This window comes from Patagioenas fasciata, chromosome 3 (assembly GCF_037038585.1).
Source record: "Patagioenas fasciata isolate bPatFas1 chromosome 3, bPatFas1.hap1, whole genome shotgun sequence".
NCBI lineage: Eukaryota > Metazoa > Chordata > Aves > Columbiformes > Columbidae > Patagioenas > Patagioenas fasciata.
In genome coordinates this window covers 35,214,197-35,241,683 of record NC_092522.1, presented here as the reverse complement: position 1 = coordinate 35,241,683, position 27,487 = coordinate 35,214,197, and the positions used below count along the sequence as shown (strand labels likewise).

General features: G+C 40.0%; 1 protein-coding gene across 3 annotated transcripts in view; it reads left to right on the top strand.

Annotated features, from left to right (window-relative positions):
- Positions 1-20,880, top strand: part of BABAM2 (BRISC and BRCA1 A complex member 2) — a 167,316-nt gene extending 146,436 nt beyond the window's left edge. For all 3 annotated transcript variants that reach the window (XM_065833292.2, XM_071806110.1, XM_071806109.1), the window contains exon 12: positions 17,062-20,880. In XM_065833292.2, coding sequence (XP_065689364.2) covers positions 17,062-17,125 — 64 coding nt within the window. In that variant the 3' untranslated portion in view covers positions 17,126-20,880. The remainder of the gene's footprint in view (positions 1-17,061) is intronic.
- Positions 20,881-27,487: the final 6,607 nt, after the last annotated feature.

Genomic DNA, 27,487 nt, shown 5'->3' with positions numbered 1-27,487 from the left:
CTAGTGATTCCTGAGTAGGTACCATAAATAAATCTCTATCAAGAAAAGTATGATGCTGTGATACGTCTTAGCATATTTTAAGAAAGATTGAGCACCTTATGTAAACAGTGCTTAAAATATTTGCTAGGGCTTCTTAGAATAGGTTAGTGGGTTTCAACACAACCAAATACTTTTTCGTTCTGCTTTATTTTTACTGTAGCCATGTCATGAACCAAGTATATGGGAATATAGGTGGATATATAGGAAAGCATTACAATAAAATATATTAGTTTAAGCACCAAATTAAAACACCCCAAATGAATAAAAGATGCAGCCTCTAGAAGCAATGCATTTCTGCTCCACAGAAGTAAATTTAGCCCTGGATAAATCAGAGACAACTTGTTTGTGTTTCTAAATACTAGCTGTTAGATTTTGCTTATATGTAGTCTTTTTCCCTCTTAGCCAAATGGCCTCCTAAGTGCTTGGCATCCTTTGAGACAGAACAGCTCTGTTTATCTTTCTGGCCCTACTGTTCTAGGGCCACAGGATCTCCCACTTGACATTCTGGTCTCTGACCAAATTCTCCGCCCTCATTCTCAGACACTTGAGGGATCAGTTTGCACCGTGTTCCTCCCTGTAGCTTAAGACACCACCAAGGATGGCTTTTTCTTGCTCTTGCACCAGCTGGATTCTCCACCTGTCCAGTCACACGTTGCAGCATGTATGCCACCTGGCTTTATAGAATATAGAAGCACCACAGAGTCTGAAATAACACCACTCAGAGATTTCCTCATCCCCAGTTCTGGCAAACTCTGCTTCTGTTTTCAGCAAGTCAACACAACCTGCTTATTCACAAGCAGAGCTGTCGTAAGTTCATGCCAACGGGACTTTGATTCTGTGCCCAGCCTTCTCCCAGGGTTGGTTTTGTTGTTTTGGTTTGGTGGTGGTTTGGTTTTAGGATTTTTGTTTGTTTGTGGGTTTTGTTTGTTTGTTTTGTTTTCCAAACAGGTGAGCCCATCCAGTCCTTCAGCTGAAGGGCTAAACTTGAAAATCTTGGTATCCTTGCTTATCTTTGTGGGCCTGGAGCAAAGGCAGGCATCTCTTTTGAAGTTAGGACTTAACCCTTTGCTGTAACCTTGAGACAACCAGTAGTAACTATAAATAGGGGCAAAATTACTCCCCTGAAATACATACATATAGAAGTAGATGGTATGCATTCACACTTACACACATTATCACCTGTATCTAAAAGGCAAATTCTCAAATCAGAGTATCAGTTTAGCAGGATCTTCTTCACTCGCAGAGAAAAACTGTTTGTCTTCTTGCTGAAATAATTGGACCAATTTATGCCTGTCTAATAAAAGTCTGCAAAACTGAGTTTGTCTTTCTCTGTGCCCTCTTAAGCAGTTTTTAAAATCATCTGGCTCCTTTGGGGCCTGCTGAGATTCCTCGCTGGGAGATAGCATCTGGTAGCTGAAGGTTGCTGTCGTCTTAGCCCAGGGATTGCCCTCTGGCTTGGTTTAATTCTAAGGGACGAATCAAGTCTTGATTAAATAATATGAATCCAAATGCCTCCGGATTGCTTGTTTCTCAACTAAATTCAAAATTTTAACCTCTTCCTCCAGCTAGAAACAGGGAAACAAAAAATATTAAAATCTTCTTACAAGCTGCCAAAATGCCTTTTCCTCTCAGTTCGCATCACAGGCTTTGCCTTTCTTAGATCATTTATTTATATGTCTGTGGCCTCCTGCGTAAGCGACTTCTCAAAAAGATTTGGTCCTAAAATACAATAGCAACCCTAAGAAAATACAGTAAATTATGGAAAGCTAGCAGCCTTGTTTGTGGTGTACGTGTGAAATAAAACATCTCTGTGTGGTTTCCATGGGAAAGCTCTCTTGTTTTTTGCTTAAATAGGCATTCAAGTGTACATAAATGGAGTCTTTAAAGAACATGCAGACTCTGAGCCTGGGGTTTTATGAAAGAATACTGTAAATAAAGCTTGTTTGTTCACACAAATTAAGTTCAGTTCTCAGATGCACTCTGGCCCAATTTCTGTCTGACCCAGCGCTGCTCTGTAGACTTGAGTTAAACTTCAGGGAGAGCAAGTCAGGACTCAGTTTACTCTTTTATCCTACATAAATCCACCTACTCGTCATTAAAAATAGGAGGATGGAAAACTGGTATCACAATAAAAGGTTGTTCCGAGGGTTCATATTCTTTTTTTTTCAAGGTGGCTGATAAAACTGGTTTCTGAATAACATCGTGGTCCTTGGCCGTTCACGGGTGTTTGCTGAATGTGGTGTTAATTTTACATATCCCTCAGGGCTCTGTAAGGGTGAAAGCTTAAAAGGCCTCGAGTGCTCTCAACTGTATATTGGCTGTTGCTCTGCCATAAGGTCAAGTGCAATTTAAGATCATATGCAGATGCGCCTTGTGTGAACTACAGCAGCAGCTCCCGGTTGTGCTGGGTGCAAGAGTCCTGTGATCAGAAAGTGTCAGATTGCTATTTGGCTGAAATGGTTGCTTTAACCTTTTGTCTTCCCTGGTAAGGAGAGGAAATGCATCTTTTGGTCTAATAAAACGTTATTTAGGGGAAAAAAAAAAAAAGAGGGACAAGTGTTGCTGTTTAGACAAACTCAGTTGTAATCTGGCAAAGACTTGCTGTTGTATTTAGCAAGTTTTGAGTGCCCTAATGATTTGGTTTTTATTTTATTTTGACGTTAACCAGTTTTTAAACTCATCTATTTTTTTATTATTAAGTCAGAATTATTTCACATTTTAGGAAGAATGTCTGTTACTACATTTTGAATTCTATTAAAGTAACAGGTTTCTCTCTTTCCTTGAAACTTTTGTTTTCCACCATTGCTACTTGGAATCTCGTGATAATGTGTACATGTGAACATTGCACCTTTTTATAATCTTCTCTCCTTGATAGGTGTAATTCAGGTAATAATTAATTTGTTACTATTTGGTTTGTATTTCAATATTTTTCCTGCTTGTTTGTAAAAGTAGCAAATTTTATTGTCATGTAATATGTGATTTTCTTGCACATTAGGCATCTTGAAAGTGTAGATTTCAAAAAAACAACTAGTTTGTGTTTACACGTACTCTCCTCATGAAGTTTTCTGACCATCTTTGGCTCTGTTGCGTGTTACCTTAAACTTAGAAAGACATTTAGGAAAATGAGAGCAGGCCACAGAAGCAGAAAACATCAAGACATGGTCATTCCTTAGGCGTGTGTGCATTTGTTAGAACGTTTGCCAGGCTCAGATGATTCTTTCTGGAGAAGAGCAGTGGGGTAGGTACAAACTATGGGGCGAGGTGTTGAGCTGGGTCACTTGTTTAACTTTGTTTTTTGATAGTCTCTCATCAGAAACTGAACAAAACTGATTTCCTTGCCTGAAATCAAGTAAGGCTGACATTTTGTTGCTGCCAGTGGGCTCTTTTTCAGAACACAAAAGGGCCAATACACTGTAACAGCCATAGCAAGAAGAGATGTGATGACCCAGCCGTGTGAAGCCTACAGAGAAGTTAATTCGATTTTATAGACCATTAAATCAAAACTCTTATTTTCTGTGGGACTGTGATGTGATCAGATTTATACAGAAAAAGTAGGAAGGCAAATGGAAAAAAAAATGTTTTGTTAAAATATGTAATGATTGTATTTGTCCTTGTAAAATGTTCTGCAGTTGATTTACCAGCATACCTTAATAACCAAATTATTTTGATTGCAAGCTACAATAGGCAAAGTAGAAACGGCTTTTAATTAGAATTTTCTGAGGATATTATTTTATTTTGACATTGTTCCTCTGCGTACACTACAGAGTACAGTGCATACATATGATAGTCGCACTTCTTGAGTCATATTTTTCATGTACTTTTCTTTAAATGTCTCCTTAGATAATTAAGTCTGACTCTTAAGTTATGGTATGTTAGCTTCTGACAGGTGCCTGCCAGGGATCTTCAGTGCTGTCATGCATTATGTGGATTTCAGCCAAGACAGAAGGGCCTGGGTATTTGTTTCTGGTCACTTCTCATTAAAGCTTTGACTGTGGGAAAAGAAAAACAACAATTTAAATATGAGGAGTATAGGTGCTATAGGAAGTGTCTGGAAATAAAATGTTAGGCAACTAGTTTTTCTCTGGTTTTATGAAGACATTATGTATCTGTGTGAACTGTACATACCTGCATTTCGATATATAGTAAATATTCTTTCTGCAAAAAGAAAGAATTCTCATATATTGAAACAGAAATGCACAGAAGACGTTGGAAGAGTTGGCTTGATAGAAATGGAATATAATAGCACTTTGCTGGAAGACAACTGCTTTATAGGAATGAAAGGCTAGAATTTAATGTAGGTGGCTTTTAGATAACCATGGCTGGGTGTTGTTCTAGAAATACTTTGAACTGTCTGATTTGGCTTCATTAGAGAACTCCATTATACGAGTGTCAAAGCTGTTGGATCTCTATTAGAGCAGAGAATTGTCATTAGGAACTGATGCAAAAAAATGTCCTCCCTTGCTTGAGTGAGAAGGGTGGAGAGAAGTAAGCGGTTTTGGAAGGAGCTGAGGTTTAATAACCCAGAGAAATACAGTTATTTGGTCAATTACAAAATAAACTGCTAAGTAAAAATAGTAGGTGAGCTCCATGGTCTTGTCCTTTGGGTACTATTTGCAGTTGCTGTGTTAAACATAAAGAACCATCATGCTAGGTCAAACTTGACAATCATTTAGCCCAATATCATGTCTCTATCAATAGACAGTAGCTGATGCCTGTGGAAGAGCATGGCAGAGCATATTTTCCTGGCATGTTCTACCATCTTCAAGGATTTCTATATCCCAGATTAGTTTCTGTCTAATAGCCCTACTTAGCTTTTCTTCTGTTTGCTTTTTCAACCCGCATCATAACATCACAAAATCCTGTGGGAAGAGATTGCACAGAGAACGTGTGATGTGAAGAACAAGCTTTGTCAGCTTTTTGCCTTCCTACCTCCTGCTGGCTCCAGTTGTTACTCCCTAGCTCTTGTATGAAAAGAGGCAGCAAATGATTAATCCCTGCTGAACCTCTTCGTGTCTCTTCTGTCACCTTTTCTCCTGCTCTGCTCACTCCTTCCTCCTACAAAGCCTTTCTATGTGTCTAATCACCCTTGTCCTGCTCCTTTATCCCTTTATTTATATCCTATTCTTTCTGAGACAGGAAACGGCATGTTACTCATCATACATTCACCATGCATTTGTATGGTGATGTAGTGATCTTGTCTGGTTTACTCTTTACTCTGGCTCTAATAATGTGCGATTTGGTTTTCTATGTACAACTGAAGGTTGCACTGACATTTTAGCACCAAAATCTCCTTGCTGTATGTTTTTTCAGAGCCTGTATCGTTTGTCTGAGTAAATTTACGTCTTCCTCACATATCTCCCTTTCATGCTTATCCATATTGACTTTTCACCTGGTAAGTTATCTCCCAGTCTCCCAGTGCTGTAAGAACCATCTGCAGTTCCTTATAATTGTGTCTCATTTTTCCTTCTCATTAGCAAACTTTACCATTTTCTTTTGCTCACTTTTGCAGATCATGTAGGAATATGTTGAATAACATGGGTCAAAACACCCATTTCTGTGCATTTCTCAGGTTGCTTCAGCCTAATAGCACTCATCATTCATTCCTGTCGTCTTTTGTCTTATGTTGAACTGCTGTTTATCCACTCATGGATCATTTTTCCTGCTATGGTAATTCAGTTTTTTAAAAGCCTTTGAAAAACCTTCCCAAATGCCTGTAGGAAAGTTGAGCAGTGTGTGTCACTTGAATTTGCCTTGTCCATATGGTTTTGGTACCTTAAAAAAATAAGAGATTTGTGAAGCGTAAGTTTGAATCCTACCTAATGTCATATTTACTCAAGTCCACTGATTCTAGGCTTTTAATATATATACAGTTTCTTATAACAGTCTTTACTAATTTGTAAGGTACAGACATAAGATTTACTAGTCCACAGTTCCCTGTGTCCTCCCAGACCTTTTTTGACATCACTCTTCTTTTTGTGCCAGCTGTTTTAAGCAGGAGGTTACAAGTTATTTAAGAGTTTAACTTTCTCACAGTTGAGTTTCTCTGGAACTCTGGGGTATGAATATCATCTGGGCCTGCTGGTTTGCTTGTGTGTGTTGTGTTGATTTGTTCATTACCTTTTTGGCTGCATTTGTGTGCGAGCCAGATTTTTCACTACATCCCTTGTAAAGCAGGGTTCTAAGTACCTCGACAGTGAACTCGGGTGCAAAACCAATTACATTTATTATTTGTGAATTTATTTCTTGTGAGTGTTCTTTTTACGTTTTGACTGGCTTCTGTACTGTCTGACAAGTTTTTGTTTGGAGGGCCATGGCTAATTTGTTCCTCAAATTCATTTTTGATCTGCATTACGCTGCTTTTACATAGCAGTTTTGAGAGTTTATTCCTGTCTGTTTTCCCCATTTGGAGAGATCTCTGAGAATTTCCTCTTACTTCTAATAGCAAATATTTATATATAAGGCTTTTAAATAGTGAAGCGAAATAACTGTTTTAATATCTTCTATGTAATCACAGGTGTGTGGCATCTCATCCCTTTCCTTCTGACTGGTTTGTCCTAATGAATATCCAAGGAGGTTTCTTTTATGTTTTGGTATGTTGCCTTCGGCCCCTGTTGATAAACGATCTGGCAAAGCAAAGCGGATGGCATGATGAAATCAGCACTTTCACCTGCAAGCAAACTTTATTTTCAGGGATGCTGGTTGTCAGACTTGTTATGGATGCATCTGTGGTGTAACCCTTCATTTCTGCCTTTGAAGTACAATTAAGAGATTCAATAATGTTTTGAAGATCGTTCAAATTCTATTATTACTTCTGCGATCTCCTCTCTTCTTGAATCTCTACACTTGTCTTTCCTTACAAGTCTCACTCCTGAATGTGTTTTTGCCCAGTCTTTTCTGCTTTCTTCTACTTTTTACATCTACCCTACTTTCTTACTTTCACCACATTGTTCACCCTGCCTTTTATATTGAGAAGAGGTTCCTAATTGCATCTTCTCTGGCATTGACTCTCTCCTTCAAATCTACGAAATAGTTTGCTAAATAATTGCTCTCCAACAGTAGAGTTCAGTGTGCACTTATGTAGCCAAGATAGGAGGAAATATTAAGTGTCTTGAATAAACAGTATCTCTTTGAGAAGTTAACCTTTACCTGGAGTGGAAAAATATGGCTGTGGCACTTCAGCAAATAGGAAAAATAGAGCAGGCTTGTCACACTATAGCTCATAGGACTGGAAATTTCCTGTGAATTAACAGTGTATTTTAAAAGACGGTATGAAGATCGAATTTTTCCATGATGGCTTTGGAATGTCATTCTCATGATCCACTGGTAAGGAAGTGGAGTGATCATGCTGTGACAGAGATGTTCCAGTGCCCCCTTCGCAGACACTCGCTACCCCAGCTCTGAGTAATCCTGGTAGAAAATGGAAGTTAAGAAAGCAGAAGCAAAATTTGCTATGATAGAAGACCACAAGCCTTCATCTGACTGAAGCAACTCTATTTATGTACGTTGTGGAGAAGGTGAAGGAAGTGAAGTGTTTATCTCTTGAACTGGCAAGCAGAAGGCATTGATAAAACAGTTTCAAAATGAGAGGTTCATTGTGCTATGTATGCTTTGAGACACTGAAAGCCACTGTGTCTGTGAGGTATTTCTGAGCAATACCGCTTTATATATTCCCTTATATCGATACCAGAAACCTTACATCTCTATCAGAAACCTGAGAGACACTAAATTCCAGAATCTTGATTTCCAGATGATTCAAAAAGTTGCTTGCATAGTTACTGGCCTTGGTCTATATGCACTGATTATGTACATCCTGTAGCTGTAAATTTTATCTGTAATTGTCAGTAAAGGTCCATGCATTTGGGAGCATGCACAGTCTTCCAAACAAAGTTACCACCTTTTGCAAAGAGATGACCCTACTTATGCTGCTACCTGAAAATAAACATTAATTGCCAGCCTACATAATGATCTACAGTCCTGGCACTGCAGCAGTTCCCTAGAACTCCCTTCCTTTATATTTTGCCTTTAGTCAGGTTGTTATGTTTATGGTTGTTTTGTGATTTGAACAGATTGTCAAGATTTATTTTGCATTCTGGTAAGTTAGGCAGCAAAGTCATCTTAATTTTTACAGCAGAGCTTAGTTGAATTCTTGACTTTATTTATAAAATCAATTGATATCATAGTTTTTTGGATCAGAGACACGCGTGTGTAACCAAATTAAATTTTTGTTTTAATTTGCTTCATATGGAGTAAAGCCACCTGTTATTTCTGCAGTCAGCAAACCATTGAAAAACATGTCTAAATATAACCATTTCTTGTACCTTTCTGTGTGACTTGAATCAGAAATGGCAAGAACTCCAACAAGAATTTCTGGAGGAAAAAGCCATTGTTAGTAAAACACAGAAAAAAAGCTTTTAACATGAGTGAAGTTTAACGTTTAAACTTCAGATATGTACTTGGTTTCAGTAGTTCTACTGCTTCTGTTTCCTGTTATGGTTTGGGTAGCACGTTTTGCTTTGTGATTTCGGAGGCTGTTTTCTGTTATGTAATGTTATGAACTGAGCTGAAGGCAACAGTATTTCTTAAAAACCTGTATTTTGATGGCTGCCCTCCAGCTCTGTTGCTGCTTGATTACTGTCCTGTCCATCAGTCTGGCCGCAGTCAGTGCCTTGTGTAGGCTGGCAGGTGGAAGTGGAGGTTTACAAACCTCGTTGTAGGTAAGTCACAGCAAAAGGAGGTAGAGAGGTGGAAATATTAGAAGAGGAAGAGATTATGTCATGAATTTGTTTGGCACCTGGAAAAAAAAGATTGCTAGCAGCATAATGGCATTGTGCACCGACTCCTTTCTACATTTGTGTGTTTAGCCAGTTACAGTAGCAGTAATTTAAGAACTATTGTCTTGCCATTGTATAAACACTTCAGATATTTGCTTGGCATTGCCAGTTTTGGAGATGTATAAAATGGAGAACTGTGTAGACATTGTGTTTCACATAAAAGCAAAATATTTGCTGTAGATAAAGCTCCCTAGTAAGAAAATTGTAAACCACATCTCAAAGAGCATACCATCAAGAAGCTTAGTTTAGAAACATGAGTATGTGCCAAGTATCGTTACGTATATTTGAGGCAATAAATCCTGGAAGGTGCCTTTATCGTTCCGCCGCTGTGCTTGGGTAAGTTTTAGTGATGTTGAGATTGAAACGGTGGTTTAGCAATGCTGCTGCCTCCCGAGTGCCTCGCACATGCCATAACAGCCCTGATTTTCATTAGCTCCTGAGCCTTTGCCACTTGGCACCCGGCCATATTGTGGCCCTGCCTGCTCCAGCCTGGGCCCAGCCCTGCAACCAAAAGTCAGGGTGCTGAGAACTATTTGTCACTTCAGTCACTGTAATATCTTAGATCTGGAGAGAATGAGAGTTTCTTTTAACACCAATTTTCTCCTAATAGCTCTGTCGTAAAATATCTAGTGTACAATTAATCTGCTGTTACCCCATAGCTAACCCAGAGCAAGAGACTGGGTTATTCTGCTCTGCCTTGAGTGCTCGTGCAGCTTTAGCCTGGTGAGGAATGCTGTGCAAGTGCCTGGGAATAAACAGACAACATGGTTCGCCCAGTGGAAATATGTTTTTAATGCAGTATATATAGTAAAAATAGCAAAGAGGTTTAAATGTCTTGCATCTAAGTTTATAAGGAGAAAACTATGCCTCGAACGTTGGCATGAGGCCTGTTAAAAGAATAGGCTTTCAGTAGGTTTCCACACTTCTGTGTTCAGCTCTTGTTAAATTCAAGGCATAGAGATGCAGGAGGCGGGAATAACCACCCGTCAAGAACCTAATGAGCACTCATATGGAATATGACCTAAGTACAAACCTGCTAGGGGTATTAATTTAACAATTTGTTACGTTCCTTTTGTTAATTAGTACTAATCATGTTGAATTAGATAGCTCCTGACAAATGGAATTCTAAAAGAAAACAATTATACATAAAAAAAGAGGAAGGTTGGCATCTTTGATTTTGTTCTGGTATAAACAAACAGCAAATCCTGGAGAGTTTAGAGTGTTACGGTAAAGTTCTTCTATACGGGAGATAAATTATTAGGGGTTCCATGAAGCAAACCAGCTGGGTGTGCCTGTGTAGGCACAGGAGGACAAATCCTCTTGTCTAGCACCCAAAAGGGCTTGTTGTAGACGTTCAGTATTTTCAAAACAAGTTTTCATTGTGTCAAGACAAGTTGCAACAAGAATATAGAAATGCAGAGGCACGCTACACATGTGTGTGTACTCCATGCAAAAATACTTTGTACGTCAAAAAGTGAAAAATCAGGTGACATTGATAAAACCTAGAGAAGCTCTTTTATAATTCTAATATGGCTATGCTGTTGAAATAATTTATGTAACAAGATTTTACTGCATGCTGTCAGCATAATAATACTAGCCTGGGAGGAATAGGTCGGAGACCTCAAGAAGCCTCAGGCTGTCCTTTACTCTGGCCTACGCCCTCCTCGGTTCCTGTTTTCACCTAATTTAATTGGAAGAGGGGAGAATGTTGCTCTTCTAGCTAATTTATGAAAATCAGTCATCTCTGGACTGGACTTTTGTCAGGATTCCGTGGATTTGAAGAAACTTGTAGATGTCTTGCAGCAGTTCCTTTAAGGTGGGATGCAAAATGATGTAAATCCTAGAGTTCCAGTTCCTCCAAAAGCAATGGACAGCAGTTGGGGCAAATGCCTGGGATTCTCAGCCGTACCTAATACAGGTGAAAGGGGCACAGTTCAGTCCTCACCTCAGTCCCAGTATAAATAAGTGGTTGCAGAATATTCCAGCATAAACTCACTGTTAAACTTACTGGACAATTCAGACAGAAGAGGGCTGCTGAGGAGAGGAAGGGTGTCCTAGCTACAGACCCTACTCCAGAAGTCTGAGAAGGGTTTTGTAAAACTATTCAGAGGTCCCCACAGCCAGGAGTGCTTGGCCCAGTCAGATACATTAGCTTGAAAGGCTTGAGGAAAAGAACCCCGCATTTTCCTGTATGCCTTGCGTAGACTAGGAGAAAAGAGACGTATTTATCAAATATACTAACTACTATGGTTTTGAATACGCTCTGGTTGTTCTATAATTAGAGCCTAATGTTTTCAGAATTAAACAGTAGTCACAGTAGATACTAAAACTTTAAAATAACTAATTAGAATATTGAAATAACGGGTAGTATTCAAAGCTTGCTCTCAAAGCCAGTGTTAGGAGAAGTCCAAGTACAATAACGTGAGTCTGTCTTCTGATGAGAAGGAACACAACACATGTGCCTGATACAGTGAAAGCAAAGGCAGCCCATGTGTCTTTGCGAAAAGATCCAGATTTTGGTTTGGGGGCTTTTGTTTGCCAGTAAAGAATGTGCATGGACAGCGTACACTGTGCTGGTAGATGTGTTGCTGTACAGCTAAGTCTGTATTTGTGGACTATCAGGATTACTTTATCCCCTTCCTTTTCCTCAAATCATCTCTTGATGGAAAACACACTTGAAACACCCACAAAACAAGCTGAAGCACATGAAACATATGAGTGCAAATAGTGTGGATGAATTGTGAGATCAGCATGCTGAAAAACTTGGCACTCTTGAACAAAAGAGTGTAAGAGGAACCTATTTTGTGAATGACTTAGGAAAATGATTCATCACCCTATGATGAACGTGCTTGTCTTAGACATAAAAAGCAGAAATTTCATTGGTACAGCCTTTTATATGCTTTTTTCTTTGTGGAGTCTGAATCTCTATGTTCTGCTTTGAATTTCCCACATGAAAATTGTAAGAGAAATAGAAACACCTAGATAACTCTTCTAACTTTATTACACAACAAGCAGTAACTAGAACACCACTGTATAGTTGGCTCAGCACCAGTCAAGCAAAAGCAATAGGAGAAAACAAATACATTACAGCGTTAGAGTGCTTTCACCATAAATATATGTGAAGTGTTGTTTGATGGGAGATCATAGCTATGTAATTTAAAATTTTTGCAGGTTTTCAGCATAGGGATCTGAAGGCAAAAGTTATTAGCAAACAGTCAATGCAGATTTTCTACATTTTAGAGACCCAGCAGTAAGTTATACTGGAAAAAACATTACAATCAGAATGAAATTTTACGAAAGCATGTGCATTCCAAGTCAAGTGTGTTTTAAGCACTGCAAACCCCAGACCCTGAGATTTAGACATATATGGGCTTCTGGAGACCTTGTCAGTGTTTTATATCACTAGAAAACATGTAAACAACAAGTGTGATCCAATTCTACCTTCTTTTAGATACTTACCATCTGCAATAGCAAGACTTTCTTTCTACTGGATAATAAGGTGAAGGAAAGATAAGTGCTTTACTCTCAGCAGGTGTCCTTGAGAATAACAACTGAAATTCAATGTACCATATCAAGTGTATATAGTGGTTAACTACAAGGAAGTGTGTTATTTTTTGGAGTACTGAAGAAAAATTTCCATAGAAACTCTGTAACTTGCTACCTTGAACTTGGAAAATGACCATTTGAGGGAGCAGAAGCAAATAGATAAAAACCAATAGATTCTTACAGTAAGACACTCAACAGTTAGACATGTGTCTGTATGCGTATGAAGACTGGCACCAGCTTTAACCTGAAAATAAAGCAACTCTTTGAACACTGTTTAAGGTAAGATCCAAACCATTACAAGAGGGATGCAGAGCCATTGTACTCAATGCTCATGCAAAGAGTATCTGTGGACTTTCTACAAAACTAGTTTTTCTGTACTTGAAGGAGCATTTTATGTGGTTCTCGATGTAAAGTCAGCGTGACACAGACCCAACAAGAACATGGTAGAGTAAAGCAGGAGAAAGAAGGAACTCTGTGTTTCCCAGAAAGGAGAAAAAGCATTGATAAAAAACCTGATTTCTGCCACATGACACAGCCTGGAGAAACCATAGATCAAATTAGCTTTTTGCATCTTCAGTGTAATTCAACAGGTACCCATCTTACTGAATTTTTTTGGTAACAGTCCTCTAGAGCCAAGAAGTGCATCTAGTGAATGAAAATGTAACTTCAAAACACTTCTGAGATACCTGAAAGTATCATGTGGCAAAGTGTCTGAAAGAAAAATTGAGATATTTTCATATGAATTCCTGTGGTGTAACACACATCATAGTTATTGAGGGTGTAAATTTGTGTGACTAGGTTTATGTGGATAGAGTATGAGAAAAATATCTTTTTCCAAAGTTCATGTTTACTTTCACGGTTCCTCTGTGCCTGTATGTGCAGGATGCTGGAGTAGGAGTCTTTCTATCCATTTAAAACCTTTCTAAAAGGAGTAATATTCAGGGGGAAGAGGCCATTACTATCCAGTCTGTATCAGAGTATTGCCCTTCAGAAAATGTTCCATTTCTTTCAAAGTTATTTTGTGTAATCAATCGTAAAATAATACACCCAAGTCTTGATCCTGTTTGTGTGGAAACGTGTACTTTGACCTCTGCGCCAGCTGGTTCGTAGATGAAACGTACTGACTTGGCCAGTAATGAGTGCTTGTTCTGTTCTTCCTTACTCGTAATTTGTGCCGGGGAGAAAAAAAAGTCAGAATTTCCATTTCACTGGAGATTCAAATATTTTAACATATGGTTTTGTGCCATGTCAGGTGAAAACAGAAGGTTCTGAAAAAAATTTTGCTTGGAACACGCGAAAAAAAAACCTAGTTAATGTGACACTATAATGCTTCTGCTGGCAGTTGCACAGTGCCTCCTGGAAGGAGAAATTTTCATGATTTATCCCATCGTTCTTCATGGCCTGGGTCCTCTGAAGAAACTCCTACTACTGTTGTGTTTATACTTACAACTCCTGTGATGCACCAGGGCCTTGTCTGTGTGACTAGATACATCATCTGAGATGCTGGACCACAGATAAGGAGCTTAATATCTAACTGGTTGTTTAGGCTCAGTTCTACAAACCAGAACATTACTTCTCAGACCAAGCCAAACTGAAGTACCTCATTCTTTTCATGATGAAAACTCAGTAGCATTTCCACAGAAATGCACACAACTGGGTAAAAATGTAATTTTTACATTGAAAAAGTAATATGATTTTTAAAAAAATTGAGCGAGTTCTAATAATGAGTAATATCTTTGCTGCCTGTTCTACTCCTTCATATATACTCAAAGTAAGTCTTGTTACTTTTATACACTAGCACTTGCCTTTCTCTCCCTATATGCAATGTTCATTAATATTGAAGCTGTTTAATCTCCCTTCTCCCACTTCCTCCTCTTTGCTCTCCAGTCTGTGAAATGGATTGTGACTGATACAGTTCTATCAAATATATTGTGGGGTTGGATCTCTTTGCAGAGTCTTGTTTGGTTGAGGGTGGTAATTTATTTTTGTGTGTGTGTGATAACCGTAATTATCCAAAAGTTTTTTCCAGAATCTCTTTAATCTCAGGTACCATGGTGTGTAGGAGAGGGGCAGAAATGGAGGAACTTACCCTGGGTAAACATTTGGTACTACATTTGCTTCAGTCTGGACAAGACCACAAATGATAAGGGCAAACTTAATCATGTACTTTAAAGTAGGGAAGGAAAATAGTAGGCATTTACAAATTATGAAGTACTAATGGAATTTTTGTAGCGTATGGAATATCTCCAAGAGGTTCATGTGAACTACCAGTGAAATAACATCCTCTTTGAAATAGTACATCTGATCAGAATGTAGGGAGAGGTTAGATTTCGTTTTGCAGCAAAGGTTACAAGCTCTTCTGCAGGAATCAGTGAAGAGAAAGGGTGCTGGTGTAGATAAAGATGGTGTGGGCAGGTGTATGTGGAACCAGAAGAATTCATTCTGGAATTTACCTAACAGAAAAATCATTGAACTGCAATGCAGTAAGCATGGTTTTAATGCAAAGGATAGAAATGTTATGAAATAGGTGTTTCAGAGAAGAAATAAAATGTAGAAATGCACTTTGGCATGTATCCCACTTAAAGATTGAGATTTTTTTACAATTTAGGAAAAGGGAAGTTTTAAGTAACATGCATCAGGTCAGTAAGAAGAGCATCTGCATGGAAGAAGAGTCTGCAGAGAAGCTGTCAAAGGAGAAGGAAGAAGCTACTTAAAATAAGCAAGGAGAGGAAATGTAATCAAATGTTAGGACAGATAATGCAAGGAGAAATAAAAGGATGATAGATCTTGGCATTGACAATGAGCAAGTGATGTTCCTTGAGCTAGCAAAACAATGTAGAGCTGACTGGGATATACATAGGCTGTAATTTCGAATGTATGCTGAAAACACACAAATCCAACTGTGGCGTTCCACTGCGAAGATCTGGTGACAGACGTACCTTCCCAGCTGGTTGTGTACTCTGTGTGCCAGGATGGACAGTCGCTTCTGTGGGCACAGCTGTGAGGGCTGCTTTCTGAACTTCGATTTGGTAAACCAGAGTGTGTTCTTTAAACACACAGCACAATCTGCCTGTGCTATGAAGTGTAGATGCTGGTTTTGCTGCTTTACTTTTTCACTTCTGGCCTCAGCTCCTCCGCCCAAAAATGCTTTTACTTTCTATTGCTCTGTGAACCTTTGGATGGCATCTTGTGTGTGTTTACAGCTATTATACAAAAGCTGACTGCAGCTATCTGTTAATTAATTTGCCAGGGACAAGTTCTCGAAGAGCGGCGAGTGTTCTCTTTTGTTATCTTGTGACATATTTAGACGTAAGGAGGTATGGTTGGTGTTCAGTGACTGCCAAAGCTTCGATCCACATTGTGGAATACATATCACGATTGTGAAGATGATCAGCGTATGTTTGTTTCAGGAGATATAGCAGCAGAGAGATCAGTAATGCAATGAACATAATTCCAGTTGTTCTCACTTCAGATATTTTTTTTCTACTGGGGAGAACAGGAAGAGGTTCTTGCATAGGAATTTGTAAAGACCAGTGATATGAACAGAAAACAAAATATTTTTAAAAGTAGACAAAGTGAAAGTTTGGTGCAGAAAGTAGTAGGCAGAATGATGAAGCAACTTCTAATATAATTTGCAAGTGAAGGGTGTCATTGAGACATGTAAAACATGTTTAGTACATGGTGGAGTGTTTCAGTACAGTAAACTCAAAGGTACGTTCCAACTCGGTTTTGGATATTTTGTTTCAGCTCATTTTACAGATTTATAAGTCACTCAATTGTTTGTAAAGAAGGTAGACTAAGTTCCAAAATATACAAAGCACATCTTAATTTATAGAACAGTGTTCTGACTTTGAATCTAAGAAAAGGAATTACAGTTCATCCTAGGTGTTAGTATGTATTCACTACATCTTATGTAAACTACTGCCATTGACTATGACTCTCTATTATTGCTCTAAGGTTTCTGTGAAGAGACAAAGAGCCTATCTCCTGCATGTATTCTGACTTATCTTCATGATTTTCCTGCTCTGTTGACTTGTCTTCTTTGAGCATGTGGTACCACATGTGAAGCTTTCTTCAAACATGGTGAACATCAACTGCATCAAAAAGGCCTGGTGAAAAATTGCTGCAGGCAGTGGCATAGTCGCACTTGTGGCTCATCTAAGTGTTTCTCATTATTACAACCATTCAAAGGTGTATTTTTCAGTCCATCATAGAGTTTATCTCTGGAGCTTTGCATTGCACAAAATATGGACAGTTGTCCTGGTTTTGTTAAAAACAAGACCAGTTCTCTTTTAGTGAATTTTCCTTTCAACTAAGTTCTTCTAATTAACTGCACTTTTCTGACCGGTGACAACAGTCCGCCAGGCTCTTGTGACAATGTCAAGTTACTGATGTTGGCTGCGTTAAGAGGTTAGTGGTAAAGACACTGAAGAAAGCAGTACTGCTCTGTTTAGGAAGTGTATCATCATCTGCACATAAAAAAACTTGTAAGAAAGACGCTGCCTGTGTATGAGATCTAATAACGGACTGAGCACAGTAACACGATGCTTCCCTATTAAAAACCTTGTCTCCATACCTGCACGCTCCGTGTTCTAGGGTTCCTCTTTTCCTAACCATGTGTTTTCTTGTGTTTTTTTTTCACTAGGGCCTATTTCAAAACATTTGTCCCTCAGTTCCAGGAGGCAGCATTTGCTAATGGGAAGCTCTAGGCAGCCACGGACACGGAGATGACACTGGACAGATCCTTCACTCTGCGCTTGTCAGCCCACACGAAGAACGCCTGGAAGTGGGTTGGACTGTCTTAATAACGTGCATTCTTGCCTCCGAAATGGTTTTAGTAGCTTCAGTTTCTGTCAGATATCTGAAACAAAGACCTCATTAGCATGCTTAAAATGGGATATTTTATATTTGTCCTGTCCCTTTGCCTCTGCTGTCACCATTCCTTTATGTATCTACTGGATTAAATTGAAAAGGGCGTGTTTTGGTGTGATAACATTTTCTTCTGCCACACACAATATCCTGTGTGTTAGGCCTTGTTTCCTTGACTTCAGATGGTGTAAATGGGTTTATTTTTTCCCCACAGAAATACAGTGTAATTTGTATCTTTAGTTAACATTTCCAGCTTATCCTAAGAAAACATAAAACTGCCGTATGTACCGGGAATGCCTCATGGACTGTACAGTGCCATATTCTGCCTTGGAGCTTTGCATCTCACTGTGGTTGTTATTCTCACAGGTATGGATATGAGTTGCACAGTTCAATTCTCAGTGCCTTTCAAGTTGGTCTGATATTTATATGGCAGGGTGTTGGAGGTTTGTTGCGTTTTGTTGTTTTGGGTTTTTTTTATATTTCAGTTGAAAGCTCATAGTAGATTAAATGCTACGTTTTTATGCTTTGTTTTTATTTCCAGTTGTACATTTTGGGTGTTTTTCTAATGAACCCCTCTTGCCATTACGAAAAGTTCTACTTCCTTACTACCAATGTGCAAGGAACTAGTTATATAAATCAGTATAACAGAATAAATCTCCTTCATAAACCTGCAGTTTTTCCAAGCAAGATAAATATTGCTAAAGAGCAAACTTTCAACAAAGGAATGAATGATGTCTTGGAAAATAACTGATGAAATAATGTAGGGCTATAGGTATTTAGCTTTAGTTCAACATGTCTTCTCAGAAGTAATTTTAAGTGTATATAACTGGAAACATTACCTCCCCCAATTCTGAAATGGCAAACGCAAAATCCCATTTATTCATCCTTTCTTTCACGCTTGTGTCAGGCGCATCAGTAGGGGCTAACTGTCACGATGTCACTTCCTAAATTAATTTGTAAATAGACCAGGGTACTTTCCAGTAAGGAATAAAATTAACAGTGTATGTTGCTTATAAATGGGCTATGGAAAATGTGCCCTGCTTCTGCTAAATATGAGGAACTAAATGAATAGTATGCAGATGATACAATGGCACTGGAAAATATTTAATTTGAAATTATTCACTCTAACACCACTGTCTGCTTATGCAATGAAATCTCGTTAAATTACTTGATTGGCAGGATTCTCCTGCCCTTTCTAAAACTTGTTATTTTACATTGAAAATAGTGCTTTGCAGTGGAATGTCCATGTAGGAAATGTAGATGGGTTTTGAGCAGTGAAGCTTTTTAATTAAAGAATTATCCGAATAATTCGCCTCTAGAAACTACAGGTATTTTTTAGCTAGTTTGTAGGCAAATTTTTAGTCTAATACTGAAATTCTGTTCCGGAAATTAAGCTTCAGACAAATCAGCAGCCTTACCACAGATCTAGGGAGGAGGGGGCAAATTCTGTCCTGTGACCCACCCCCTCATGACTCTCGCTGTGTTGTCTGGGGGCTATAAAGGACTCCAAGGATCTGAATCTGAATTCCCCCCATGGAGGCATTGCATTAGGCTTTTGTGTTGAAACCAAGACCTACAGCAGATGTGGAGGATCATGGTTTTATGTGAATAACAAAACTGTAATTGCACGACCTGAAATGACTGAAAACAGACGTCGATCAGTATAGCGGGACGATCTCACATATGCATTTCTTCAGGTAAAAGTCGAAGCCGCACACAAGTATTCAAGAAAAAGCAAACTCTTGTGAATGGGGTGGGAGAAGGAGGGTGGCCAATGAAAAACATCCATTCTTATAGTGTTCAAAATCTGGCAGAAACCATCTCTAGCATCTTCAAAAGGTAAAAACAAAACCCTCAAGTTGCATCAGTAGATTCCTGGACTCTTTTATAACCTTCTGTTTGCTTCAGTGTTGTAGTGATTGCCCCATGAACGCAGTGTTGGCTTTATGTACCTGATTGTCTAAGTGGCATTAGCATTTTTTTTAATCTTTTCAGAAGTTACCACCATTCAAAGCCTAGCAATTGCAAAATGTTTCAAAAAGAGGTCCGCTCTTCAGAATTAATATTCATTTTCAACCAAAAATGTATCCTTCACCTCAGTTCTAGTAATTCTGGACAAAGGACTGTTTTATTATTAAAGGACTAAGAATTTTAGAAACCATGTAAGAAAAGACTTGGAGGATGTAAAAAGCCTAACCCAGCAATTCCTCATCTTGAATTCAATAGTTGCACCAACTTTTCACTAGTATATATGGAAATGAACAAATGGTTTGTCTAATTTTACGTCACAGAATCGCAGAATGGTCGGGATTGGAAGGGACCTCTGGAGATCATCTCGTCCAACCCACCTGCTAAAGCAGGTTCACCCAGAGCAGATGGCACAGGAATGTGTCCAGGGGGGGTTTGAATGTCTCCAGAGAAGGAGACTCCACAACCTCTCTGGGCAGCCTGTTCCAGGACTCTGGCACCCTTAGAGTACGATAGTTTTTCTTCATATTCAGATGGAACCTCCTATGGTTTAGTCTATGCCTGTAGCCCCTCATCCTGTTGTTGGGCACCACAGAAAGGAGTCTGATCCATCTTCTTGACACCCACCCTTGAAATATTTATAAGCATTGATGTGATCCCCTCTCAGCCTTCTCTTCTCCAGGCTGAGCAGGCCCAGCTCTCTCAGTCTCTCCTCATAAGAAAGATGCTCCAGACCTCTCATCACCTTTGTAGCCCTAGTATCATGCTACAGCTGGTAATGTTTAAAAAAAAAAAAAAAAAAAGGTAGAAGTTGAGAAACTGAACTGTTTGTGTCTGAGATAAAGTCTGCAAGTTTGACAGTTTTCCGGTTAGAAGAAAATGTATTTTTCTTACACTAAATGAACATATACCTTATTTCAAAACCACCCTTGCACTCTCTGACCTCCACAGTATTTTATGGAGCCCTTCCTGATAGTTCTCCAAATTATGTGTTGGGGGTGGTAGCACTACACATGGGGTATTGGGAGGAAAGACGTGAAAATAAGTGAGCTCTTCAGAAGGAGCGTTACCATGTAAATTCTATATCAGAAACGAGAGTCAGTTTGAATAAATGTATATCAAATCAAGTATTCATTGAAGGCAATCAAGTTAGCCACAAAAGTTTTAATCTAATAAGTTGGAGTTATTTCTGTTCTCTCCTGTTTTATGATAAGATCCATTGTGGCCAGTTTAATGGCAATGAGACTTTCAGCACTTTCTTTCCTGTTATGTGATATATGCCCTTACAAGGAGCAGTCAGAACTAGGCTAAGTTTCTTGGGTTTATGAGAACCACAAAACACAGGAGAAAAATAGTGATTGTTACAAACATATCAGCAAGCCTAAATTCTACTCTGTCGTAATTTTAATTTAAAGAATGCAGTGAATCTCTACTTACTAATCTCTGTTAATGCATAATTTCCAAAGGTCCTTAAAGTGCAAACTTCAATCAAGCCTTTATTCATCCACATGCATAATCCGCTGTGCTAGAAGTTATACCAGGTCTCTCAGATTGAAAGTTATATGTTTTGTGAACTTGCTGGAAAGACTGGAGAAACAGCTGGAAGAATAAAGAGTAGTTAACTGTATCATATGTAGTTTGGTTTTCATTGATCTTTCTGTTGTGCTGGTCATTGCTTCGTTGATCAGCGCATTTTGTTTGCTGAATCAGCAATGTTTTTCAGTACCATCGGTATCCTTGAACATCTTCGCATTCATATATGGAGTAGACTTGACTCAGTTTTTGAAAATAAATCATTGCTAGAATTAGCATGGATCTCCTACGCATTGTTAGATCCTCACTAGGCGTGTTTCTGTCTGTGTTTTCATCCTGTCTGGTGTTTGCAGCAATCAGCATCTTTGGTGAGTCAGTTGGGAGACAAGATTTAGCAGTGGAGTGCGGTACCTTAAGTCTTACCAGAGGTATTGTACACAAAGAGGCTTCTTATCTGGGCAAGCGGGGAGTAGGTCTGGTTAGCCACCATCGAGCAGTGCTGCCTAATATCAGGCCAGGGGTTTGGCAAGGGTCAAAATCCTGTTTAAGTGGTGAGCAGGAACTGCTGCTTGGGCCTCCTCCTGCTGTGTCAGTAGGCGGTGGAAACCCGTAGTAGCATGTAAGGGTCACCCCTGCAGGTGTGGAATACATTTCTAATACCACATCTACATGGCGGTGATACCTGGAGGTAAAGGGGCAGTGTCCTCTGTCAGTGGAGATGGGGAGTTTCTCACCTTTCCAGCTCTGTGAGAAGGGCGTGCAGCAAGCTTTGGATGCGGCTTCTGGCCACGGCTGTTAATTACAGCGTGCTGTCCCTGCCCTGCCAAGCAAATGAAGCCTGTGACCAAACCGACCTGCCAGTGAACGCTCTTCCCTTAAATTACTTACGTCTCTGTAATTGATGTATTGTAATGCTCATTAAACCTAAAGGTTATGCTGTTTCTTACTTCTTAAATGTTACTGAAAATCCCTTCAATCATCTCCTTTTCAGTTTTTATTTTCAGGTGTCTGTAAGATTCTTGTTCTTGGACAATTTTGTTAGTGCTATTTTTAGCAAGTTTGAGGTTTAAGTTTCAACAAGGCAACCGCTCAAGTGTGTGCCGACATCATAGGGACCTCCATTAAGTGTGGAATCATTTGATGTAAAAATAATCTGTCTTACTGTAAAAACTGTCTTTTACTTATTAAGCTAAATATTGTATTCTCCATAAGAGAATAATTCTGAAAAGGTATTTATTGTTACTGAGAACAAAGAGGATAATCAACGTTGCTGGTATTGGCTACATTTTTTGCACCAAATCTTAGTTTGATTTGCATCTTAGCATCAGCAGGGGGAAAGTGTATTCTCCTTTTCTGAAGGAAGCCTGCACCTAAATAAACCATTGATCAGGCTATATCTTTTCCTGTTTGTACTTTGAAACAATAGGGTTTGTCCCTGTGGGCAAAACCAGTAAAAGTCTGAACAATGTATATCAACAGTACAGGGGTTTTTTAATATGTTTTTTATAGATTTCTGTAGGTTCGGAGAATAATAAACAACACAAATATCAAAAACACGCAAGCAATTTTAGCTACGTAAGAAATAAGACTAGCAGCCTAATGCTCTGCAAGAACTCAAGCGTTCTGCCATTTATTTCTAAGCATGTGGCTTGAAGAGCCGTGGCGTGCAGGTGATTTTAGTGCCACTTTTCCTATTTTATTCCCTGTCTTACATTTAAAAGCTCAATTTTTGGTTCCAAGGCACTGCACAAACACCATTTTGTTAAAATGGTGGTTACCAAGCAAAAAGGCAGGGGGGAAACTGGAATCAGCTGCTGAAAATAGGCCGTAAATCATCAAGAAATCAACAAAGGAAGCAAGGTTTGGCGGCTGCCCTGCCACTTGCTGAGTCTACAATATGGGCCTTCAAACATGTCTCCAGTGCAAATTAAAAAAAAAAATACAGGAGGTTTTTCTTGCAGCGCTAAAGAATAAATACAGTTTTAGACAACAGGAAGTAAAGCAAGCGTTTAATTGCAGGCATGAAAAGCAAAATACACGCTAGAAGTCTTATGTTATTTGTGCCTACAGCTCTCTGCATTTCTCCTGTCACCAGAGAGGGTGAAGAATTAAAGCCTCGTGCTGCAGCTGCCCATGGTGAAAATTGATCCTTGGGGTGCTCCGTGTTTTCATCAAACTCTATTTAAACCCTAATGATACTTTTTCTGTCCCTGAGGATGGCAACGCAGCACCAGGGAAAAGCAAATTCAACGCTATCAAGGGTTTCAGTTCCACTGCTGCTCCGTTTCAAACCCTTGATTTGGGTGGGGCGAGTGCTTTGTAAGCCATCAAGTCTGCCAGCAAACAGGGTACGTTTTATTTCCTTGGTGTTTATTCCAAATGATGTCAAATTACAAACAGCTTGAATATTGTTTCTTTTATTCCACTGTCCCTTTCAGCAGAAGTTTTTTAGTACTTGTTTAAAAATCAGAGCGTTGAGGTTATTTGTGTCTTTTGAAGGGGCTGTAGCACTGGTGTCAACAGCATCCGGGTTTTCATCAGAGGATCAGCAAAACAGCCTCCATTGCTCTATGTAGCTGACTTGGCTACCCAGGTTCCCCTCACTCCTGCCCTGTGAGATCCCAACTGCAGGAGGTAACCTGCTTTGGTTACTCGTCAGCTGGTTCTGGGCTCAGTTTTGCACCTGAGAGAGGAGCTGTGCCAGAGGGGAATGCCACCCTGCTGCTGCTGCTGAAGCCGGACATTTCATCTGAATGCCTGGATAGGAAAAGACAGCTGCAAAATCCAGCTGCAACTCAAATACAGCCCTGCCAGCTAAGGGTGATTTCTTGTGTGTTTTGGCCAACTGAGCCTGCTCTCTGTTTGGCTGCCTCTGTTCTGCTGGAGAGTGGACACTGCAGAAAACTTTCTCCTTGCATCGGCAGATCTAGAGGCACGTAAAAGGTTCAGGGGCCATCAGCAACCAGCTTCCCATCTGAACTTTTCTGTCGTTGTTATGAGAAGAGGAAGAAAAACGTCCAAATAAAAACATGTATTATAGAAACAGCTTGTTTCTTACATTTCTTCAGTGCTGTGGCTTGTTTCAATGGTGGTTTTATAATTGCTTTCTGTTGAAAGATAACCATGGTATGCTGCATTTCCTAGGCTTTATATGCTCATCTCCCTGTCTCTTGTATTCAGTACCTGCTGTGTCTCAGCATCTCTGCCTCCAGACCACAGGGGTGCTCTCAGGCAGCCCACAAGTGAACCGAGAACCAGGGCAGCATCCTCTGGCTCCAAAAAGAAAGAGGTGAGCTTGGGTGAATGGTTTGTGTGCTGAGAGAGCTGGACTCGTCTTCTGCAGAGCACAGGCAGCACTTGAAGCCAAGAACAAATAACAGCTTCTGTCTAATGGGGTCAGATAGCTAAATGGAGCAGTTTCCGCACGGTGGTGGCTGGTATAATTATACGCTGGGCCGTGGCGTGTCTGGTCCTAATGGCACCCGGGACTCTTGTGAGTGACTCAGCCACTGCTTGAGGCTCATTGTGGGCAAATTGCATGAAAAACCCCCACAACTTGATCCTGCCTGCCTCTCTTCCACTGGATGGGTGTTCATCCCCAGTGCGGATTGCTCACTGCAAAGCTGGGCAGATGCCCGCTCATGAGGAAAAAGGCTTTTCAAAGCAAGGCTGCAAACAACACTCAGGGGTGCCTGGTTTTGCAAGAGGTGGTGGTGTCTTTCAGGACATCACTTGGTCAAATACAGTTCCCTGTCTCTGGCATTAGCCGAGGCTGGGATACTTTATAAGAAAGTGAGATTCCAAGATAATCTAATCACCTGGTTTCTTGTGCCTGTTTATTGATGATAAGAGTATTTCTTCTTTCTTTGTAACCACCATTTTGTTGAATTTAGTGTTATTTTTCTTACAGTGTTTTAGCAATTCATCATGTAATTATTTGGCCCTTTTTTAAAATTCAACCATATATTCATCACTGTGCTATACCCTGGCAGAAGGAGCCCCGCATTAGCTATACTGTGTGAAGTGTTACTTCTCCACCTCAGAGGTACCATGGAGCAGGCTCGAGCAGTAGGTCCTATAGCTGAAGACAGCTCGGGGGAGATTCTCAGGAGGTGCTGGAGGTCACCAGAACCACGTAACGCATGATATGTACAGACCCCATCTTTGCTAAGAACCACTTCTACTGATTTTAAAGCATAGACAGGAAAGAAGTACCAGAAGTATACACCTACGTATGTGTTTCATACACAGGATTAGAGGAGCTGCAAGAAGCTGTTGAAATGAATTTGCAGTGACTTTCGTGATTTTTGTTTTCCCTTCAGGCTCTATTGGATTATGTTTACAGGGAAGACTTTTATCAAAAATTCTTCCTCCAAAAATGACGCTGTCACAGCCACAAATGTCCAGGATGCCAAGCCTGGGACAGAGAGCGTTTCTGCCATGAGGACACAGTCCAGCAATGGAAGGGGTGCCCCAAAAGGCTGGAGCATCTCCCTGGAGATTTTTGAGACATGGGTAGGCAAAGCTGTGCCAGTCCTGATCTAGCAACTGGTAATAGTCCTGCTTCAAGCAAAAGGTTGGACTAAGTGACCTGCAGACATACCTCTCAGGCAACTTTGACATGGTTTTATTAACTTTTAAAAAACCCATGGTAAAGATCTAAGCACAACCAAGCACAACCTGATATTATCTACCTTAAAGATTGTCCAGAGGCAATAGCACATGGAAATGAAATAAAGATCAAAAGTGGTGAGATTTCCAAAGTTCACTGTTTCTAACCATTTTTGGATCTTAGAAGTGCAAAGACATAAATCCAGTACTTTTTCAGTCGCTTATGTTACTAGAAACAGCTGCACTAATGTGGCTGATGTCAATACAATGCGGTGCTCTTAAGTATAATAACTGCCTAAGACAATTTTGAGCAGAGTAGCTTGAGTACTTGAAGCACTATAGACATATTGCATCATCCCTTCATTTTTATGAAAGGTACCTTGATGTTGCCTTGAAGAAAACCCATGTTTGGATTTGAAAGCAGGCTGGGCATCTGGTGCCAGTGCTCCCTGTATACAAACAAAATGCTTCTTCAGGGAGGAGCTGAGGCTGGAAACTGGTCCAACATGCATTGAATTCAGGTTGTTTGGAGTTGTTTAGGCTATTTAAAGAGCAGTTCACAAACAGGAAAGTGTTAAAACCAGATGAAATGGGCTGCTTTGTGGCCACCGTATCAGGGCAGACTGAAAATTGTAGCCGGAAGCCCTGTGCATGCCAACCTGAGGGTCCTGTCTGCAGGGAAGTTCACTTTTACATCCTGACATCTTGCTACAGAAAAATAAGAATTGTTTTGAGGTTTGTCTTTGCGCCTAGTCCTGCCACTCAAGATTAAATCTCGCAGACAAAACAAGCTGTTTGGGAGGCGGACCAAGAATGCCTTTACAGTGAAGAAAAATATAAACACTCAGCCAACTGTGATTAACTATTGAATGCAAAACACTCCCTGGGTTTTGTTTATTTGTAGACTGTAGAGAAAGCTCCTAAAGGCTGCCATGCTTTCAGTGTGAAAACACTTCACCCTCCGCAACCCGCTGTTGCTGGGGGAAAGAAGGGATTTTGTCCAAGTTGGTTTTGGGGGGCTTTATTTTTTCCCAAATGTATTGTTTATTTGTTTTTGCAAAGGTGATGCACCCGGTTTCCTCTCACTGTGCATATTCCTGCCTCCAGCCGCTCACACCTGAGCTGGACTTTGGCTCCTTTCCCCCTCGCTCTGCCGGGCAGGACGGGCCAAGGTCGCGCGGCTCAGCCGCAGCGCTGCCATGCGCGGGCTCCCGCGGTCCTCCTGGCCCTGTCCGGATGAGCAGAGGGAGAAGTTGTCATTAAAAACAAAAGAAAAAAGGCCAAAAAAGGGCTTGTGAGCAATTCCTTGTTGCTCGCAGGCGATTCAGGGCGTTCCCAAGCTTTGAGGTGGCTGCTGGAATGACAGCATACAAAGAACCTGAGCCCTTTGCGGTGTGCTTCATGTGTGCATTTACCTATTTGTGCTGGCAAAATGAAGATGTCCAAGTTTACAGCCAGTTTTAGATTTCAAGGAACAGAGAGAAAGCGGGTGCAGGCAGCCAGAGAGGGAAGGAGCAGATGCTTATGGCAGTTGTGCTGCTCACAGTCCGTAATGACACTGCTGAGCGCAGTGAAGTTATGCCGTCCTGAGAGGACTGACTGCAAAGTACATCTCGTAAATGTGGAGTAAATGTTTATATGGATTTTTATTCTAGTTTTATAATCCTGTCTAAACCAAGTGTGACACTGCACGGTCCGGGTGCTGTGTTCATGCTGTAAGGGCTAAAGGTGGAAGTAAGTATGTGGAATTGTGCGGGATAGCTTTTCAAGGTCAAGGAAATGCAGAAAGTAAACAATGTTAATTGAGAAAGAAAAGCAGGATTATTAAGGTTCCATCAGCTCCAGTTTTCTAAATTACAGGAGTCAACGCATTTGTATTTTGTCATTAACTCATTAGTGCGTCTTTAGATGCAGTGCTGGACAAGCCTGTTGCAAATTTTAACATTTTAAGTTGCACGTTCATCCCTCCACTGTGCACATACATCATTAAGCCCACTAAGGGAAGGGCCATACCATGCCACTTCATCCCGTGTTATAACATTAGTTATCAAATGAGTGTAAATTAAAGCACAGGCTCTGCAATTGTGTCT